This window comes from Mytilus californianus, unplaced genomic scaffold (genome assembly GCF_021869535.1).
Source record: "Mytilus californianus isolate M0D057914Y unplaced genomic scaffold, xbMytCali1.0.p SCAF_1, whole genome shotgun sequence".
Classification (NCBI taxonomy): domain Eukaryota; kingdom Metazoa; phylum Mollusca; class Bivalvia; order Mytilida; family Mytilidae; genus Mytilus; species Mytilus californianus.
Window position 1 is genome coordinate 134,889,390 of NW_026262581.1, and position 21,765 is coordinate 134,911,154.

Sequence of the window (21,765 nt, forward strand, 5' to 3'; positions counted from 1 at the left end):
AACAAACTACAAAAAGACCAAAAGATTTATTAACAATGCAAGGAATCAATATAATGTTTCGGCATTTCGGGTGTATTTTAGACTAGACGCCATCTTATTAACCATCCAGATGACCTTCGACAAATGCCGATGCTCATATCATCTAATGTAAACATAAATGTAATTACACCAAAAAGCACATGCAATCGTACAACAATAATTCTTTAGGTCCGTTTGATTTCATGTCATAGATTAAAAAATAAGAAAATTTGTAAATGATCGCTAACCTGTCAATGAATAGTTTTTTTTTATTGTGGGCAGAATCAGACAACAAAATAGATTTTCACGGTGGATCTCTTGTTTCACTTTTCAAAATACACATTTTCTCTTTTTAAAAACAAAACATGCTTTGCACATGCGTTACTCATATCTAGATAAAGAGTCAAATTGAAGGTCGATTGAATAAGAGGCTGATTTTTTTACTTGCAAACCGATAATACATCAGCGATGTTTTTGAGCTTATTATAACCAAATTGAACATAACCAACTGCTAATTGCAAAATAATATTTCACAATTGCACTTTTATGAATGTTTGAAACAAAATAAAATGATATTTTAATTATTTTTTTTAATCATAGCCAATGCCCCTTTAAAATCCAGTCGATCCTTTCGTCCTATCTTATTTAAGTGTTTACTTGTCATTCTAAATGATACATAAAAAAACTCATATCGAAAATACATTCGTATCATTGAAGACTGTATGTTACCCTCTAGATGTCCGATACAAATTTAAAGCCAAGATGATATTCCTACGAGTTTTTACTTTTAAGAGGTTTTTCATTCATTTTCGTCCGAAGACGAATCAGTATTTACCCTTCAATTTTTGATGACGCAAATATTTTCACACACATGAATGATTTTTTTCGTTTTACTTATCAATACATTTAATTCCTCACCTGCGAATTACGAAGTTTTCAACTCCCAAATGCAATTTATTTTCTTTTAGTCTGTGATTTGTTATTGATGTGTTTATTTTCTGTAAATTTACTGTTTATAAAAAGTTGAATTGTTCGAAATAATAAAAGAGGGACGAAAGATACCAGAGGGACAGTCAAACTCATAGATCGAAAACAAACTGACAACGCCATAAGCTTTTTGATATACCCAACCAAATTTTTTTTTAGCAGCATTTTGTACAAATTACGACATTTTTGGGGTTTTTAATAATTCTGAAACTGCAACTGCAACATCAAATATTTCCAAACTTCGAAAGAATGATGCATGGGAAACCCTTTATAGAGATTCCATAATTGCACAACTGCCTCATGCAAAATTGACCATAGCCTGTTTTTAATGCTGGTCCTTATAAGTTTTGGTTTAAACACATTGGAATCAGTATTATGTTTACAATACTATTGCTTATGTTCATATTTTCAATATTTGGATCTGGAGCGTATCAGATAAAGGTAACCAACAGAACTACATGTCATGTGCACTGTTATCAGGATTATATGTTTATATAACTGACATATGTGTACAGATACACCGAAGTAAAAACATATATTCATCTGGATTTATTTTAGCCTTTCCAAGCTAAGCAAGAGTTTTGTCCCTACTGGTATTCGTTTGAGTCGATTTACGGGTAACTCGAAATATTTCTCTGGTCTGGCTAACTTCGAGATAACGAGTCGACTCTATATCCAAAATATTTATCAAACGTTTACATTCTTGCAATTTGGATGACATACAGGTAAAATTGAGAATGAAATGGGGAATGCGTCAAAGAGACTACAATACAGGTGTCTACAATGGTGTTAAATATGTTGTTGGGTCATGGTAATTATGTCTATTTAGGACTTTGGTATTGATGGCAGATCTGTTCAATTTATTCACACTGCTCTATCATTCAATATGTTGACGTGAAGATGTATATTGGTTCTATAATATGATTGGTTAACTGTTTTGAAATCATTATTTTTTTAAAATATGAAATAGATCCTAATATTAAATTACTCAACATTCGTCTTCAACACTACCGCCAATACAAATGTCATTCAATGAAGTTTATACGAAAACTAAGTGACTTTTGCATTAAATATAAACAAGGTTAAACAATTTTTCTTCCTTTTATTTTACCCTTTTCCCCATCCAATATTTTGGTTTTTGTTTAAGTTCTTTTGTTATTTCGCCGGCCGATCTTCTAACTTGTTTTCTTTCCCGTCGATGAGCTTGATATTCCTCTTGTCTCTTCAACTCTTTCTGGCTCTGCAAAACAAAACAAAATGTAATCCTTATATTCCGGTACTATATTATTGAAACAAAAGAATTAACCAACTAACGTATACAAACTATTATTTCATTTAATACAAATGTTATATTAAAATTTCTCTAATTCTTATTTATACTTTTCCCGACAGATTGATTTTCTTATAATCAACATGTGGTTCGTTTGATCTCAGTTCTTAATTGGTAAAGATTCAGTTATGACGTCAAATGTTCTTGTTGTCCTCTGAAAATCACAGGGGCGTAGCTGCCGTTAGGCACTTTATGCACGTGCCTACACATAATTTTTTCACAAATATTTTTTTATGTATTAAAAAAAATAATGACAACGTTATCTGTAGATTCACGTGAAGTCGTCAAAATTCTTTAATTATCAAATGAATTTGTACAGTAGTCTATCATCCTTAGTGAATGGAGTATTGGGTAGAATTGTATGTACATTATATTCCACCTTAAATGGAAACTAAAACTAGAACTTTGGTTCATATCATTTCACTTCTACCAACAAAACCCTGACATTTTATTCTTAGATACATGATTTTTTTTATTAGTTGTTGTTGGCTTTCAACTAGCTTTTTTCCACTTGGTCTTCATCCGATCTACAATAAAACCCTTGCCAAAGTGGGGCGTCCACTTGGCTGTGCGGGATGTATAAATACGCTGTCACGTCTCGTCAGAAAGGGAACGTTAACTCCGATGCCTAGTGTAGAGAGAATGCCACGCTCTTTGCACGTTAAGAACACTTGCAACAACTCTTTGAGGGGTCCGTAGGTGGTCTGCTGAAAGGCAAAATGTCTGTCCCTATCCAATAAACCCTCATTTACCTAGCTCCGCTACGCGTCGCTGGGTAAACTAAATTTGCGACAGTAAAATCTACGTTTTACGAAGGCCAAGCTTAAAATACAATACAGTTATCTACTAATTTTCTAATGGCATTTTCAAATTTTCAGACCTTCATCCTGGACGACCCCTATTACAGGACCTAGTGGCTACCTGTTGTATTTATTGTAAATTTGTTTTTGTCCTGATCATGCATAACTATTTGCCACTGGACATCCAGATAGCAATCAATCAATCAACTAGCTTTCAGTAACTTCGAGTACTCTCAGATCTACGTGTAATGACCATAATTATTCCTAAGCAGGTAGGGATTTCACAATAGAGGATATCAGAAAATATGAATTTCTTGAATTTTGTCACGATAGTATGAACAGAACCGAACTTCTGAATTGGGCATCAACTGTGTGTGAGTGTATGTGTTTGTGTGGCCGGGGTGAAGGTTTAAGAATCAAAAGATGGATGGTCGATGTCTAGCCCAAAGGATAGTATTATTATATATAGTAGTCTCAGTGTTTACGTGCCTATTCTTTTAATGAAGGATCGTCTATATGTACTATCAATTAACGTATATATCAACTATCCTCAATCAGAAAGGAATAGATATGAAAATACTAAATAAGATGTACTGCTTAATTAAAGGGCTACGCTGATCTACGCTGGGAAATGCAGATTGTAAATATTTTTATTTTTTTAAGATTTCCGATGGTACTGCGCTAATTCACCAGATGTTATTGTAAAATTATTTATAATTCTTCGAACTTTTCTTCGTGTATATTATCATGATAAAATAACCAGTAAATTTAATATTTTTTGTACACAAAATTTTGCAACTAAAATGCTGAAAACCGTTTTCCGTCGGGGGGCTTCGCTCCCCCTGAACCCCCTGCTGCGGGCCTTAAGCGGCCCCAAGACCCCCTGCCGCAATGTGTGCCTACAGTTGATTGGATACCTAGCTACGCCCCTGAATCATATATATAGAACACATCTTTCAGCAGACTCATCGAAAAAGACTGATGCAGTTTGTTTAAATATCGTCTAACAGCATCCCAGAAACAGTTTCCATCACCGAATCTCGTGCAATACGATATTTTTCCACTCTCGACAGACAATTAAATTATAATGTCTAAAAAGCTCGGCAAGCCTCAGGTTTTAAATTTCAAAGTTTAACTGTCTCCCGTGGAAAAATATCGTATCACACTTGCAGTGGTAGAATCTATATATCTTTAAGTCCAACATAATTCTTTGTAAATCATGTTATACGACAATGGAAAATAGGAAATCAATCTGGTCATACCTAATTGGTAAATAATAAAGATGTATGGACGGTAGGCAGGTGGTATCTCATGTCCTTAATAAATATGCATATTTCGACTATCTTTTTACCGTTAAAATATTTGATAAATAAAAAAATTTCACTGACCTAAAATTTTTAGTGATAAAATAATTTATTATGTTGCATCAATTCTAGTAGAACATTTAAATTTTCGATATGATTATTGTAGAATTATTATACTTTGTAAGCAATCATGGATTCTTGATCCAAACAAAATCATTCTCTCTAGAACTAACCATCATGAAAAAGAATTGTGTTGCTCTTTTTTGCCCTCAAAATTATTAAGATTTCCACATGTCAATTGAGCAGTGTTAACAATAGATAAAAAATCATTTACAAATTGCCATAGATGAACTACAACCATTACAAGTCAACAAAGACGGACTATGAATATTACAAGTCAACAAGGGCGGACGTAATCTTTTTCAAGTATCGAAGGTATCGTTTTAGCCCGTTTAGCTTAAGACACCCATAGTAATGAAACATCCTGCAAAACAGAAACTTACTGAAAAATCAACCAATACCTTTTTTCAGTGCAATAATGATTACATGTACCTTGAAATTTATGTATGGAATTTGTATTTAGACGAGTCAAGAGTTCCATGATGTAATAAAACAGCTTCGGAACAAAATTAAGTAGAAATACTTTTCATAATTCCTGGTATGGTTTATATATTCTATTTACCAAAAATGTTGATTTTACACAAACATTATGGCAAAATATAATATAAGACACAGCCTTACCCTGAAACTGAGTTAATGCTGTCATTTTCCAGAAATTTTCTACATACAATGAATACAATAATGTTAGAAACAGGTAACTATCACAACAAGAATACACGAGTTGTCGTGCTGAGCATACCCCCACTCGTAATTGAAGGTATCGGACAACAGGAATACACGCGTTGCCGTGCTGAGCATACCCCCACTAGTAATTAAAGGTATCGGACAAAAGGAATACACATGTTGCCGTGCTGAGCATACCCCCACTCATAATTCAAGGTATCTGACAAGAAGAATACACGTGTTGCCGTGCTGAGCATACCCCACTCGTAATTCAAGGTATCGGACAACAAAAATACACGCGTTGCCGTGCTGAGCATACCCCAACTCGTAATTCAAGGTATCGGTCAACAATAATACACGCGTTGCCGTGCTGAGCATACCCCCACTCGTAATTCAAGGTATCGGACAACAAGAATACACGCATTTTTGTGATGAGCATACCCCCACTCGTAATGCAAGGTATCGGAAACAAGAATACACGCGTTGCTGTGCTGAGCAAACCCCCACTCGTTATTTAAGGTATCGGACAATAAGATTGATTGTTTGTTGATTGCTTTACACCCCATCAGCACAAGAAAGCTTATGTCTCGGCGAGAGTTATTTCTAATGTTAAAATATAGCAGTTTGAAAAATCAGACAAAAATTCTTACAAATTACTAAAACTTTAGTTTAAAGCGAAATTACGCATTTACAAATAAAGTTCACCAATACCATAAAATGATAAAACTTTAACATCATTTTACACTAATATACAACATATTCATATTTTGGAATATGTTACAAATTCTTTTAAAATGAAACAATTATTTGAACTGGATTAATATTAAATAAATCATACATATTATTCACATTAAGTTGTTATCTCCGAATATTGGAAAAGTCAATACATTCAATTAAACATGTTTAGGTGTATACTTGCAATCGCATGGTATACATTGTGGTTAAATTTCATTTTTTGAAAGATACTCGTGTGTTATTCTAGTGTGACCGATACGGCATCTAGAAATATAACACACTGATCTTTCCTGCATATTACACTATTTAAAGGTTTGCTTATTTTGGGAGATATTTTATGCAACTTATTGTCGTTCCTTTTACTCCATGCATTTTTCCATACATCAAAAAACATTCTATAATATTAGATTTAATATCGGTATATGGTATTTCGCATTTAGATATTGGGTCGTTCAGGGAATTTTTTGCTTCTTGATCTACGACTGTTTTTTCGTGGATTCCGGTATGACTTAGAACCCATAGAAATATAATTTCTTTATTAAGAATATTCAAATTTCTCCTTACGTAATGGATTTTCAGAATTAACGAGTTTTTAATTTTGGTATTTTGTATTGTTAGAGGACATGATAGCGAGTCAGAACATATAATAAATATTGATTTGCCAGAAGAAGCAATAAACTGTAAGGCCAGAATTATTGTCTTAGCTTCTGCGGTTAAAATGGATGCAGCAATAGGTAAGCGGAGAGTTGCAGCTCCGTCACCATATACCACAGCAAACGACACTTGGTCTCCCCCCTTCGATCCATCAGTATAAACAGTTGAAAGATCAAATTTGTTTGGATTTTATTTCAGCATAATGTTGCTGAATTAAAAGAGGGTTTGTTTCAGCCTTATTGTATTTATGGAGATCGTATATCATTTGTGGTTTAGATAGTTCATCGAGGGCATTTAAAAGTCTGAACTGGAGCAACGGGCGAGGTTTTAAAGGCACCACATCATCGATAATTTGGATGCATGATTTCCTTGCAGAGCCATACACTATGGAACCATAACCTAGCTAAGACCGAACTAGTGATCTATATAAATTCATTAAAACGTTGCCATTTGCACCCAAGACAGTGAAATGATATTTCTCAACGCGAAACAGTTAAAATATCTAAAGCTTTTAGACACTTTAACTGTCTATCAAAATTTAGACCAAGAAATGTTGCTTCATCAACCACTCTAATCTGGTTTCCGTATAAGTGAAGCTCGGTATCAAGATGTAATTGCCGTTTGTTGCAGAAATGCATCCCGACAGTTTTTTGATGTTGGGAATTTTAAACCATTTTCAATTTTCAATTCTAACAAGGCTTAGTAATAGGTAATTGGCGTCCTTTATCACTTGTAAAATATTAAGAAATAATCAATGTACAAGGATCCTCCATTATTTCTTTTTACAACTTCAACAAGACTGTTAATGTTTAGACTGAACAATGTAACAGACAAAATACTCCCCTGAGGGAACGAACAACAGGAAATAGGTGTTCGACATATCCAAAAACAAATCACACGTTTTAACTCATCACTGTCGAGCTGCTGACCCAATATATAATCATTGTTTTCAGTAGTACTGGAGAAATATGTGGCGAACATTTTTAATTTCATTCAACATATTCAGATGTTCAATGTATCGCCAAACAGGGAAGTATGTGTCTGAAGATCCGAGAGGCGCTAATTATAAAACGTTACAAAAATATTAAGGTTGTTAATCTGTATAGGATTTGTAACTAACCATTATACAATTATATATTAATTATCAGTTCATTAACTGCGACAACCGCTGACAACCGCGAGGGGAAAACAATTGTTTCAATTAATGAAATTTCGAGTAAACATTTATTTCCACCAGAACGAGACTTATCCAGAAAAAACTCATTATGTACAAATTAATACTCAATATCTGTTAAGTCCAATATCAGTATATACGTTAACGGTATGTCAAACAAGTAAAACTGCGAGCTACTGCTCACTGATGATACCCCCGCCGCAAGTGGATACTTTTAATAGTGTAAAAATATGTAAGTGTTCGGTAAACAGGAAGTTGTTGAGTGATGAATCTGAAAACGCATCAAACGGTATAGCTGACTTATATAAACCCTGAAACCAAATTTCAGAAATCCTTGTATTGTAGTTCCTGAGAAAAATGTGACAAACATTTTCAACTTGGCTATCATGTGTAAAATGATACAAGTGTTCGGTTAACAGGAAGTTGTTGAGTGATGAATCTGAAAACGCATCACACGGTATAGCTGACTCATATAAACCCTGAAACCAAATTTCAGAAATCCTTGTAATGTAGTTAAGAAAGATGCGACGAAAAATATTCATGGGACAGACAGACGGACGGACTGACAGAGGTAAAACAGTAAACCCCCACTTTTTTTAAAGCGGGAGTATAATTAAATAGAATGCACATGTAAATTGTAACCAAGTGATTACAAAACGTCGAGCTAAGTTGATCGAAAAAAAACAACACTATTATTAAACCTGAAAAATAGAGAAATTAAAGTAACTATTAAAGGCGTGACATTAGATATCAATTCAACAGTGTGCAAGATTAAGCAATGTAAGATCTGTTTTCTTATCACGTTTGTCATAGTAGGCCCAATAAAATTAATTGACAATTTTAAAGATGTTATATGATACAGAATTGTCTAGACCTTATATACTATAATGACTGCGACTTCAATCAACAGGAATAACACAATATTTATCTATTATTTAACAAGTCCATCACAGCATTGGCTACTATCAACAAATTAGCTGAACTATATCTGGTAAAGAATAAAAGACAGTTCTGTAAGGTTAATCACTCATCCCAAATTACAGGTAATTGTAATAATGAATACTAAAATCATAGAACTACTGAAAGTAGGGCAACCATAAAAGTTCACCAACCATTCCTTTTGAAAATGATTATCTAGTGTTGACAGCTCACGAAAATTAACCTTAAATGGGGCATTCAGTGAAACGAATTATTAAAATATGCAAATGTTTAAGCTTTATTTTGCGTCAGATGTAAACCCAGATATCTCAAAAATTCCAAATGTCTTCTGCATATGTTTAAAAAGCGAATTTATAAGATCACATTGATACAGTGGCAATTAGTCATCTTGTTTTAAACCTTGAGCTTAAGAATACTAGCGAAAATATAAGGTCTGCTTCATATCTTGATCTTGTCCTCGACATCACATAAGTTTTACAGTCACCATCACGAATTGGTTGATCGATACGATGTGTCGGTATCTCAACTCACTAGTGACATGTTTTCGCAGTGTTAGATCTTTATATACCTGTATAGTTGTCTGATTTATAATTTAACCGATTGTGTCCTTTTCACGATAGTGACATTTTAAGCGAGTGTGAACTCACACAGGGGAATATGCATGCATAGCACGAAACCCTTGCCCTGTCGACGAACTCGGTCATTTTCCTTTTGTAGTAAATGCAGCTTATGTTTGTCACCTTGATTGGTCTTTTTTTTTTAATCGAATCACAAGATTTAAACATCAGTTAACTACTGTCACCTTACATTACAAATACATTTGTACAGCCTAAGCATGTATTCGAACCCTATCAGTCAACGACTAGTAACTCATTATACTTTGGAAAATAAAATCCACCATGGAGGAAAGACAAAGTTCTCGATTTTTCTCGATAATGAAATCTTTACCGCTTGTGTATGCCAAGTTGTCATTTTTCACCTTATTTGTATTCTTAATGAATTTATGAGATTTGACCATCGGACAACTACTACTGGTGTAGCCTTTAATTTTTAGTAGCACCTGTACACCAGCACCTGCATTTGAAATATAAATAAATAAATATATCCCAGTTTATATACAATATTCCAAATTTTCTGTTTCTCTAATATATTGTATGACAGAGTGTTGCTACTTAAAATGAAACTACTGGCCCAATAGCCCTCAATGGTAAAGGAAAGGTGTTTTTTGTCGTAGTTACAACTCTTTCAATCATCCCTTCTTTTTGAATTTAAATTATAATGACTGTCGTTTTTACTTTGTCCTTTTTGCTGACTTATGAGTTGTAATAGATATAAGAAGATGTCGTATGAGTGCCAATGAGACAACCCTCCATCCAAGTCAAAATTTATAAAAGTAAACCATTATAGGTCAAAGTACGGTCTTCAACATGGAGCCTTGGCTCACACGAACAGCAAGCTATAAAGGGCCCCAAAAATTACTTGTGTAAAACCATTCAAACGGGAAAACCAACGGTCTAATCTATGTAAAAAACGAGAAACGAGAAACACTTATGAACCACATCAACAAACGACAACTACTGAACATCAGATTGTAATGTCCATTTGGTACCTTTCGCCTCTCTTTTAAGATTAATGGTTTTAATACCCATTGATATTTTTCAATTTAAAGTCAAAATCGAGACCTTCAAATTAGCAAAACCCCATAGTATGACAATTGTAGGAAGAGTACACACATTTCTCCTTTAGGAAGGACAAATTGCTGAACTCACATGCCATAGTTTGTTAATGAAAGGATTGGGTTTACCCTCAATAATCTGGCTTTCTTTTACAATCAGCTCATCAGCATGATAGCGTGCAGATGTATAGTTTAAAAGCACAATACATCGCTTAATAAGAAAGAGGATACCAAAGGGGCAATGAAAATAATAATTCAAAGAAGTTCAGATAATTGCATTGCCTAAAGAACAATGAAGAAAATACAAAAATAGTCTCAAAAACAAAACACAGGAAACAAAAGATTACAAATCCCACCAACAACCAGGAGTAAACATCACTGGTTTGTCTGTTTTAAATATTGCTGACCGATCACAAATACTGATATTTCTGATTTTTATGTTATTCAACCAACAATGGCTACCTTTACAAGATTTCAATAGTAGCACGCTCATTTTTGACACTACTTCTCAAAATATGTGCTGTATTTGATTTCCTTGTTCAAGTGCTGTACAGTTTCTGATGTTGTGTGATTTACTTTTACTTCACATGGTCTAATTAGGGAAAATGTGGAGTTTGGTATGACATATGGTCCAGATAGAGAAAAGGGGGGTTGGGTACAACATTTGGTCTAGATAGGAAAAAGGGTGAGTTGGGTACGACGTATGATCGAAATAGAGAAAAGGGAATCTAGCGCATCTGGACAATGTGTTGTTCAGTATGGTTGGTTTTTGTTCCATTTTTTCTCTTCAGTGGTGAAAGATGTTGGTCATGTTGGTTGTTGGTGTGATCTGTTCTGTGAATTGTGCAATATTTTGTGAAGATTTGTATAAACGACCTCATACCTTTAACTTATTCTAAAAGAGCATCTAGATTTTTTATCAACTTTTACCAAGTGCCTGGCAAAATATTTGACAAAATCCATTAGAGTAGAAATTTTGTTTATTTTTAAATACAAGTATGATATTTTGTTTATTTTTAAATACAAGTATGATATTTTGTTTATTTTTAAATACAAGTATGATATTTTGTTTATTTTTAAATACAAGTATGATATTTAGAAACTCATGGCATGTGAACCAGTTTGATCCAAATTTTAATTGTTAGTAGGTCTGATAAGATGTGATAAATTTCCTTTTGTTGGCTTTGTAATCTAATAGAATCACTATACTTTTTTATACATGCAATCAATGATACACCACATGAAAGAAGCTCAATGTTGTAAGCGTTATCTAAGTAATAATGTGTCAAGAAGACAGATTAATTGTAACCTGCACAAGAAATGTTAAACTTTTCCAATATCATTTAATGATAATACTTTGATATACAGTTTTTCTAACTAATGAATTGTAATATTAATGCTAACTTTCTTGCTTCATTTTCAATATTGATTGACGTTTATGCTCAACTTTATTTCACAAAAAGAAGATTAAGGGATTTAGTACAGAACATTTAATTATTTTAAACGGAATGTACTCATTAGGTGTGATATAATGCTTCATTGTTTTTACAAATTAGTAATCTTTTATTAGTTATAAAATTCTACAAGTTTACTTCTTGGGGTGAAAAGACATTACATCCTACATATGGTCTGACTGAACGACTTAATAATAACAGTTCTCCATTCAATTATGAGGAAACTTTCTTGTAATGAACAAAAGTTTCTAGTGTAGTTTTTCATGGTCAATAAACTGGTTGCTTTGACTTCATAAAAAAGATAATTTTATTGAATCAAATGATGAACAGATTATGCAATTTCATTGATAACCAGTCCTTAATTTTGTGTTGTTCCAGAACCCAGTAGATTTTTATCTTTGTTTATTAGAAAATTCTAGTAGACTTGTGTTTTCATTGATGTAGAGAAAAATTCTTGCTGGTCTTGATCTTCTTTCATATATGCAAAAGTTATAAAGAGAATAGGGTAATTTTTGTTGTCTTCATCTATATAGCGTAATTGGAAGAACAGAAAAAGTTTTTGCCATTTAATCATTCAAATAAAAAGACAAGATAGAACACAGTAAATTTTTGTCTTCATTAAAAAAAAGAGACAAAAAAAAACATGCAGTTTTATGTCATCCTTGAAATAAACAGATAACAGAGAACCAAGTAGATGTTTGTCATCATTGAAATAAACAGATAAGAGAGAACAGAGTACATTTCTGTCATCATTGATATAGGAATAAGAAGATGTGGTATGAGTGCAATGAGACAACTCTCCATCCAAGTCATAATGTGTAAAAAGTAAACAATTATAGGTCAAAGTACGGCCTTCAACACAGAGCCTTGGCTCACACCGAACAGCAAGCTATAAAGGGCCCAAAATTACTTCAAACAGGATTTATAAAGAAAAGATTAGATCATCGTCATTATTGATAGAGAAACTGGAAAGAACAATTTACATTTGTTTTGATTTCATTGATAGAGAGTAATAAAAAAGAACTTGATGAAAAGTAAATAGAAAGAACAAAGCAGACTTTTGTTTTTTTTCATTGATATGTAGTAATTAGAGTATCAAAATATCGCATAGACTATACTTTGAAGAATTGAACATTTCCTTCAGACTGCTTTGTATATCTATTTAATCAGTTGTAACTTCAAATTGTTCCGGCTCAAAAGTATTTTGATAAAGAAGTGATAATCACATCCTATCTAACTACAAGACTACAGCAATTAAGGGGAAACATCATTCTACCATTACAAGAGCCTCTGGAAGTACAGGAAATAATAAAGAAGTATAGTTGTTCAATACATTCTAGAGGCTATTTTGAAGTATAACAATAACTTTTGCTAAATACTTAAAAAAATAATTTTCATTCTTACACGAAGCCAAACTAATAGCTCTTATTTCAAAGTTTTGTATAAAAGAGAACTATAGAAATGTTTCTTCATATATAACTATATAATTTCACAATTTGAGGTCAGAACAACAAAATCATAGATTTCTTGACTTTCATTAAAATTGTATGATTTGTTTTGGCTAATTAGGCTTCTCATGATTCCAAATTTTACATAATTGAACAATTTGCATACATTATATTATGAAATTAAATTTGCCATTGATAAAATTGATATATAACTGTCACATTTTCTAAAAAAAAAAAAATTAAAAAAAATGTCACATTTGTATGTGTGGTGAACAGTGTAATCATGGTAAAAATAGTATAGCAAAAATACCAAGCTCCAAGGTATATTCAAAACAGGGAAATCCATAAAAACTGACAAAATCCAATGTTATCAACGAACAGAACGAGTGTAAAACAACTGCCATATTCCTGACTTGGTACAGGCATCTTTCGAAGAAAATGGTGGGTATCTAAACCTCCCACTTGTATGACAGTTGTTTATAGTTCCGTTATATTGACAAAATTTGGTGAGCAAACCAAACATATATGTAACACTGCCAAAAGTGTCCATCCCTCCAAACGTGTCTTATACTGAAAATTGTGTCTATTTTGTTGAAACGTGTCCTTAAAATCCCAAATCACCTAAAAGTGTCTGATTTCACATCCCCAAAGGTGTTTGATAATTGTTTTTTGCCACGTGTCCACTTTAAAATGCCAGAATGTCTCAAAACTTTAAGCGCTAATATGTGCTCAGTGATGTCAATAACGTTTATGGCAATTCAATGTTGGGGGACACGATTGAAGAAGTCGGGTTTTGGCTACAGGATTCTAAAAAAAATCAAAGCCGCTATATTAAATGTTATCTTGAGGAAAGGTGAGGTGATGCAAATAGACAAATGTCAAAGATATGGTACACTAGCTACAATAAAAGATGAGATCACTGACTTCTGCTTTTTAATAAACAGACACCAGATAAGAAAAAGAATGGCACAAAAAAGTTTTATTTTTACTTGCAGAGGTTTTATCATTATTTTATATCAATATGATTATTATTGTTTTAAATTGTAAATGGAGGTACTTCACATTTATTATATCAAAAATGTTTTCCCAGTGCTTCAACTATTGATTAAGTGGTCATTTATTAGCACAAGTTTGTTCAATGCTGGTTGTTAATATTAAGCATGATTGTAAGTTAATTTGCAACACAGATATTAACTCTTGACTGCTGATTGCTTAATATATAGAAATACATAGAAATTGCAATTTATTAGTTTTGTACAGTTATATTCATCTTTTACTAAGTGATTCTTTTGTACTAATATACTCTGGTGATGCCTAGCTACCTTATGAAGGTATCCCACAGCCTGCTTCCAACAAAAGTGGTGTCTGGGCTTTTAAAGAGTTACTGTCCCATTTTTACAACAATAAAAACTAAGGTTCCTGTAATAATATCGAGATTGGATTTGTATTTAAAAACACATTAAATAAAATGCTCTGCTGGGGCGCAGTTTGATACGACCGCAGAGGTCGAAACCCTGAACAGTTAGGGCAAGTATGGACACAACATTCAAGCTTGATACAGCACTGAATTTGGATTGTAATTAAATATTTGACACAGCATAGGTTTCTGACACAGAATGAAAGTGGTCTAAGAACTTAAAAATTTTTAATTTACCTATTCAAACCATATCATTATTATTTGCTTTTATATATAAATCAGAAATAACCAATTTAAAATTGAAAATTTTAAAGAAAAAAAACAGAAAAAAAAATCCCCCCCCCCAAATTTTTTGAACCCCCTTATGAGTCATCACCCCCAAACTCAATCCCAGCCTTCCCTTTGTGGTATGGTACCTTGCAGTACAATTTCAGAGAGATCCAAACACTTGAACACAAGTTATTGTCTGGAAACTAGAAAAATGCTTGTTTTTTGGCCCCTTTTTGGCCCCAAATTCCTAAACGTTTATGGCAATTACCCCCAAACTCAAACCCAGCTTTCCCTTTGTGATATGGAACCTTGCAGTACAATTTCATAAAGATCCATACACTTACACACAAGTTATTGTCCTGAAACTAGAAAAATGTTTGTTTTTTTGCCCTTTTTTGGCCCCTAATTCCTAAAATTTTGAGGGAATTACCCCCAAAATCAATCCCAGCCTTCCCTTTGTGGTATGGTACCTTGTAGTACAATTTCAGAGAGATCCATACACTTGAACACAAGTTATTTTCTGGAAACTAGAAAAATGCTTCTTTTTGGCCCCTTATTCCTAAACTTTTGGGGCAATTACCCCCAAACTAAAACCCAGCTTTCCCTTTGTGATATGGAACCTTGTAGTGCAATTTCATAAAGATCCATTCACTTACACACAAGTTATTGTCATGAAACTAGAAAAATGCTTGTTTTTTGCCCCTTTTTGGCCCCTTCTTCCTAAAATGTGGAGGCAATTACCCCCAAAATCAATCCCAGCATTCCCTTTGTGATATGGAACCTTGTGATACAATGTCAGAGAGATCCATACACTTACACACAAGTTATTGTCATGAAACTAGAAAAATGCTTGTTTTTTGCCCCTTTTTGGCCCCTAATTCCTAAAATTTGGAGGCACTTACCCCCAAAATCAATCCCAGCATTCCCTTTGTGATATGGAACCTTGTGGTACAATGTCAGAGAGATCCATACACTTACACACAAGTTATGTCTGGAAGTTACAAAAATGCTTATTTTTGGCCCCTTTTGGGCCCCTAATTCCTTAACTGTTGGTACCATAACCCCCAAAATCAATCCCCACCTTCCTTTTGTGGTATTGAACCTTATGGTAAAATTTCATAGAGATCCATTCACTTAAACTAAAGTTAGAGTGCGAAAACTAATGTGTCTTCAGACGACGACGACGGAAGCCAACGTCATACCAATATACGATCACAAAAATTTTTTGGCGGTCGTATAAAAATTACTTGATATTTAGAAGAAAATAAAAATTTTGCAATTTTTCCATTTATAAAGGGGCATAACTCAAGAACGGTTAAAGTGACACCACCAAAATTCAAACTTGATCTGTGTTTTGTGGTAATAAGCATTGTGTATAAGTTTCATAACATTTGGTTGAGGCAAACTTTAGTTAGAGAACGGAAACTAAAAATTTGGCAATTTTTCCATTTATAAAAGGGGCATAACTCTAGAATGGTTAAAGTGGCGCCACCAAAATTCAAACTTGATCTGTGTTTTGTAGTAATAAGCATTGTGTATAAGTTTCATAACATTTGGTTGAGGCAAACTTAAGTTAGAGAACAGAAACTAAAAATTTTGCAATTTTTCCATTTATAAAGGGGCATAACTCTAGAACGGTTACCTTAATGGAGACCAATTTGAAAAAGGAACCAAAAATTAAGAATCTAAATACTCGGTTAGATTCGGCATATCAAAGAACCCCAATAATTCAATTTTTGATGAAATCAAACAAAGTTTAATTTTGGACCCTTTGGACCTCAATGTGAACCAATTTAAAAACGGGGCCCAAAATCCAAAAACTTAATACACTGTTAGATTCAGCATATTAAAGAACCCCAAGAATTCAAGAATAAAACCCCATTGAAATTGGTCAAGAAATAAGCAATTTATAGGAAGTATCTTCTTTTGCACAATACTGTGCAATTGAATATTTCTTGCTATTGCGCAATACTGTGCAATTGAAGATTTCTTGCTATTGCGCAATACTGTGCAATTGAAGATTTCTTGCTATTCTGCAATACTGTGCAATTGAAAATTTCTTGCTATTGCACAATACTTATTATATAATAATTTACACATCCTGTTTGGTGTGTATCTCCTACCATATCATTATTATTTGCTTTTAAATATAAATCAGAAATAACCAACTTAAAATGGAAAATTTTAAAAGAAAAAAAAGAAAAAAAAGGAAAAAAAAAAAATCCTCCCCCAAATTTTTTGAACCCCCTTATGATTCATCACCCCCAAACTCAATCCCAGCCTTCCCTTTGTGGTATGGCACCTTGCAGTACAATTTCAGAGAGATCCATACACTTGAACACAAGTTATTGTCTTGAAACTAGAAAAATGCTTGTTTTTAGGCCCCTTTTTGGCCCCAAATTCCTAAACGTTTTGGGCAATTACCCCCAAACTCAAATCCAGCTTTCCTCGTGATATGGAACCTTGTAGTACAATTTCATAAAGATCCATACACTTACACACAAGTTATTGTCCTTAAACTAGAAAAATGCTTGTTTTTTTCCCCTTTTTGGCCCCTAATTCCTAAAATTTTGAGGCAATTACCCCCAAAATCAATCCCAGCCTTCCCTTTGTGGTATGGTACCTTGCAGTACAATTTCAGAGAGATCCATACACTTGAACACAAGTAATTGTCTGGAAACTAGAAAAATGCTATTTTTGGCCCCATTTTGGCCCCTTATTCCTAAACATTTTGGGCAATTACCCCCAAACTCAATTCCAGCTTTCCCTTTGTGATATGGAACCTTGTAGTTTAATTTCATAAAGATCCATACACTTACACACAAGTTATTGTCATGAAACTAGAAAAATGCTTGTTTTTTGCCCCTTTTTTGGCCCCTAATTCCTAATATTTTGAGGCAATTACCCCCAAAATCAATCCCAGCATTCCCTTTGTGATATGGAACCTTGTGGTACAATGTCAGAAAGATCCATACACTAACACACAAGTTATGTCTGGAAGTTACAAAAATGCTTATTTTTGGCCCCTAATTCCTTAACTGTTGGTACCATAACCCCCAAAATCAATCCCAACCTTCCTTTTGTGGTATTGAACCTTATGGTAAAATTTCATGGAGATCCATTCACTTAAACTAAAGTTAGAGTGCGAAAACCAATGTGTCTTCGGACGACGACGCCGACGACAGCGACGCCAACGTCATACCAATATACGACCAAAAAATTTTTTATTTTTGCGGTCGTATAATTAAGAATCACTACTTAATAACAGTAACGTTTGTGTGTTTTTAAAATATGGACATGATTGAGCATTCATAAAAGATAGGAGTTCTGGCCTCATATGGACACGTTTGGGCGTTTCTTTTTTAAGTGCACATGATTGGGCGTTCATAAAAACGACATGCCTTGGAGCTCATTAGCATCTAGTTGCAGTTCAGTAACGTCATATGGACACATTTGTGGAGAATTGGACACGTTCAGGGGGATGGACACGTTTCTGGGTGTTACATAGGTTATTGTGACAATAATTTGGATCTAGAATATATCACATCACAGATATTCAACACAACTAACTAAAATATTCAAACAAACATACAAATAAATCTAAAAAAAGACGCCAACAAAAAAGTTGTAGTTGATAGTAAATTTGACAATGACGTCAACAAGAAAGTTTTTTTAAATGATAGTACATACCATATATAATAATAACTCTGACAATGACATCAACAATATCATCATTAGGCATATATAGTTTTATAAGCTCACATCATAAAGAACATGTGTACTAAGTTTTTGGGTTAACGTGACAATACCTTTATAGTAAACTACCTTTACTAAAAACTTAATCCTGAAGTGGGACAGACTAATGGACAGAGTGATGGACAGATGGACCGACAGAAGCATAGACCTTTTCATAACACAAATGTACAACTTCAATATGTGTGCAATACATCTGTGCAGTTCCAAGGATCTGGTTTGAAAACTAGTAGAAGTTCAAAGTTCATAACACAAAAAAGGTATTGTCTTTTGTAAATTTTGATGAAAAATTACTTACCAAATCAAATTTGTAAAACAAATTCATAATACCAGGTGCAAAAGACATGTGCAATCTATCTCAAAGCAGTGTCGGGTTGAAAACTGTGGGAGAAGTTGATAGCATAAAACTGGGACCATGTTATGTAAATTATGCTGTAAAAAATTTTACAGTATGGTAAGATAGGGGTGAAATTACTCAAGGTTGAATTTGGTAAATACAGCTGACTCACAAACCCAGCCTCTTTTGCTTTCAATTTGATATCAGAGTAGTTTAATGCAGGGTCTAGGCATTTCATATCAGAAAACATGCACATAGGGCAGACTGGCAATTATTAAAGTCTTGTTTTCAAATTCTAAAAAAATTGAAACAAAGGAAGGGGGGGGGGGCAAATGTACTGTTAAAGATAGAGTATATTCAGTGATTTCTTTTAGGCTATGGTTCTGATAAATAAGTATTGTTGTTATAAAAAGTGTTTTTACAGATTTTTCTATTTGAATAAATGTTAGTATAGGTTGCCCTTTGTAAATACAGCTGATTTACAAACCACACCTCTTTTGGGGAGATATTTAATATTCATAGATGTTTTGTTTTGTTTACCCACTGGTTCCCAGATATGATCTCCATGTTTCATTTCACAGAGACAAAACTTGGGAATTTTTACCAGTATAAAAACAGTTGGATAGTAGACAAAATGAATACTCAGGAAGACTCAAAGTGAAGGGAGTGGTAGTAAAAAATTTTAGTGTAAGTTTAAAGTCTTAAAAGTTCGAGGCATATAAATGTTGAAAATATGCCACACAACACTATGTTTCGACCTTCGCAAAAAAAGTAGTGCATGTGAGCTTTCCATTCTAGAATATAATTTTTTACAAAACTTCATAGTAAAATATGGATATTGCATTGTCTATATCTACAGAAGTGCAACCTCAAACAATTCCATAATAGCTTGTGCACAACTTCAACATGTGTGCAATCTTTCTGTGAAGTTTTAATGATGTTGGTTGATAGCTGTAAGATGAGTTGATTAGAAAAAATAGATACCCCTTTTTCTTCTACCGTATACCCGACACCCCTATCAACATCACCATACTATAAGCTGGCTTTGAACTTTGTCCAACCTTGCCAAAATGCAATAATAAATATCTTTACTTGTGATAAAAAAAGTAGAAATTTCAAAATACTTTAATCACTGTGTTAAAAGTTTTTTGTAATAAAGATATATTAATCATTGAAATCTGAGACATCACAGCAAGCCTGTGCACACCAAACAAACTGAAACATCTTATAAGGAGCCATAGAACTTCACCATCATGGAAAGAAAAATAAAAGAACGGAATTTCAATGTCCCCTGCATTGCACATAATTCATCTATCCAAGGGCAATAACCAAAAAATACTTCTTTTTTTGTTGTTCTTTAAAACTTTTAACAAATATCTTAGAGAAATGAAGGCTTGAGAGCAAATACAATGCAATTTCCAATATAAATCAATATTTCCAAGGGGCATAACTCTTTTAAATGTAATTGATTGGCTTGTACAAGTGAGAGAGTTAACGAGACTGGATGGACAGACAGATGGACACCCGGTATTTCTTTGTCCTCTGCAACGCGTCACGCAGGGGACAATAAACCACATACATTAACTTATAAATTAAAAGCTAATTTTAAAAAATCTAACTAACTACTGCATGCATTGTCCCTGTAAACGATAAATGCCAACACCTTACCTTTTTAAACTTGAAGGTCATTTCTTTGTTACCAAATGCTCCTGTTGCACCGACTACTGTTGTATCTTCTGCTTTTTCCAATCTTTCTGCTAAAGTTTGTCTACAACAACAAAATGACTAATTTATTAAGATGTACTTGTATCGAACTCAAAGGGAATAAACATAAAAATATATATATGGTTTAATATGACCAGTATAACAGTACTTTGATTTGCCTTATTATAAAGTTTGTGTATGTGTCAGCTCAACAAAGCAGAGATGTTTACAAACTTATCATGATATGAGAGAAGTTATTTGTTTTGAAGTCTTTATCATTCCAAACATCACCAGATTCTAAGACATAAATAAGATCAGTAATACTTACTTCAATTCCTTTTTCCTGTTTTTGTCCTCAAGAGATTTAAAAGATTGTCCTTCTTTTATTTCATAAAACTTTAATCTCTTCTCTCGTTCCCTATCTCTGTCTTCTTGACGTAACAATTTATGTTGTTTTTTAACTTCCTGCGTCCATGTATGTTCGTCATCAGAACTACTATCATCGTAACTGTCATGGTCGTCTTCTTTCTGTCAAAATATTACTTATAAACAAATCTATTTTATTTTTAAAAATTAACCTGTGATAATACAAACGTCACAAAAAATACATCACTTTTTGTGACGTTGATCCATTCATGTGACATTCAGTTTATATTTCGTTTGTGGTGTCCTGGTGTGCTGTCGTAAATTCATAGGAGGTGTCCGTTGTTATTCTGTTCTGCGGTTTACACTTTGTAATGTACTATTATATTATTTATTTATGTATTTCTCTGTGCTGAGTGTTCCTGCATTTGATTGTACTGTCACGTAGTGTTGTCATTTTTGCGGTATTTTTAACATTGCCATATAAGCGGGAGGTTTGGCTAGCCATAAAACCAGGTTCAACCCACCATTTTTTCTTAAAATGTCCTGTACCAAGTCAGGAATATGGCAGTTGTTATCAGACAGTCCGTTTCTATGTATGTTGGCGTTGTAGTTCAGTG

At 33.4% G+C, this 21,765-nt stretch overlaps 1 protein-coding gene and 1 long non-coding RNA gene across 3 annotated transcripts in view; both read right to left on the reverse strand.

Moving 5' to 3' along the window:
- Positions 1-2,092: 2,092 nt before the first annotated feature.
- The window catches only part of LOC127735483 (nucleolar protein 10-like), a 63,081-nt gene continuing 43,408 nt past the window's right edge, over positions 2,093-21,765 (reverse strand). Inside the window, exons 16-18 of the mRNA XM_052245659.1 lie at positions 21,111-21,310; positions 20,747-20,846; positions 2,093-2,245 (exon numbers count right to left, since the gene is read on the reverse strand). Of these exons, the coding sequence (XP_052101619.1) occupies positions 2,108-2,245; positions 20,747-20,846; positions 21,111-21,310 (438 nt within the window). The 3' untranslated portion in view covers positions 2,093-2,107. The remainder of the gene's footprint in view (positions 2,246-20,746; positions 20,847-21,110; positions 21,311-21,765) is intronic.
- On the reverse strand, positions 15,304-17,480 carry LOC127735588 (uncharacterized). Of its 2 annotated transcripts, none has more exons than XR_007998495.1 (2): positions 17,451-17,480; positions 15,304-15,769 (listed from the first exon to the last, which is right to left on the reverse strand). It is a non-coding gene; the product is annotated as an uncharacterized LOC127735588 (long non-coding RNA). The 2 variants fall into 2 exon arrangements; XR_007998484.1 differs by having other exon boundaries at positions 15,304-15,930.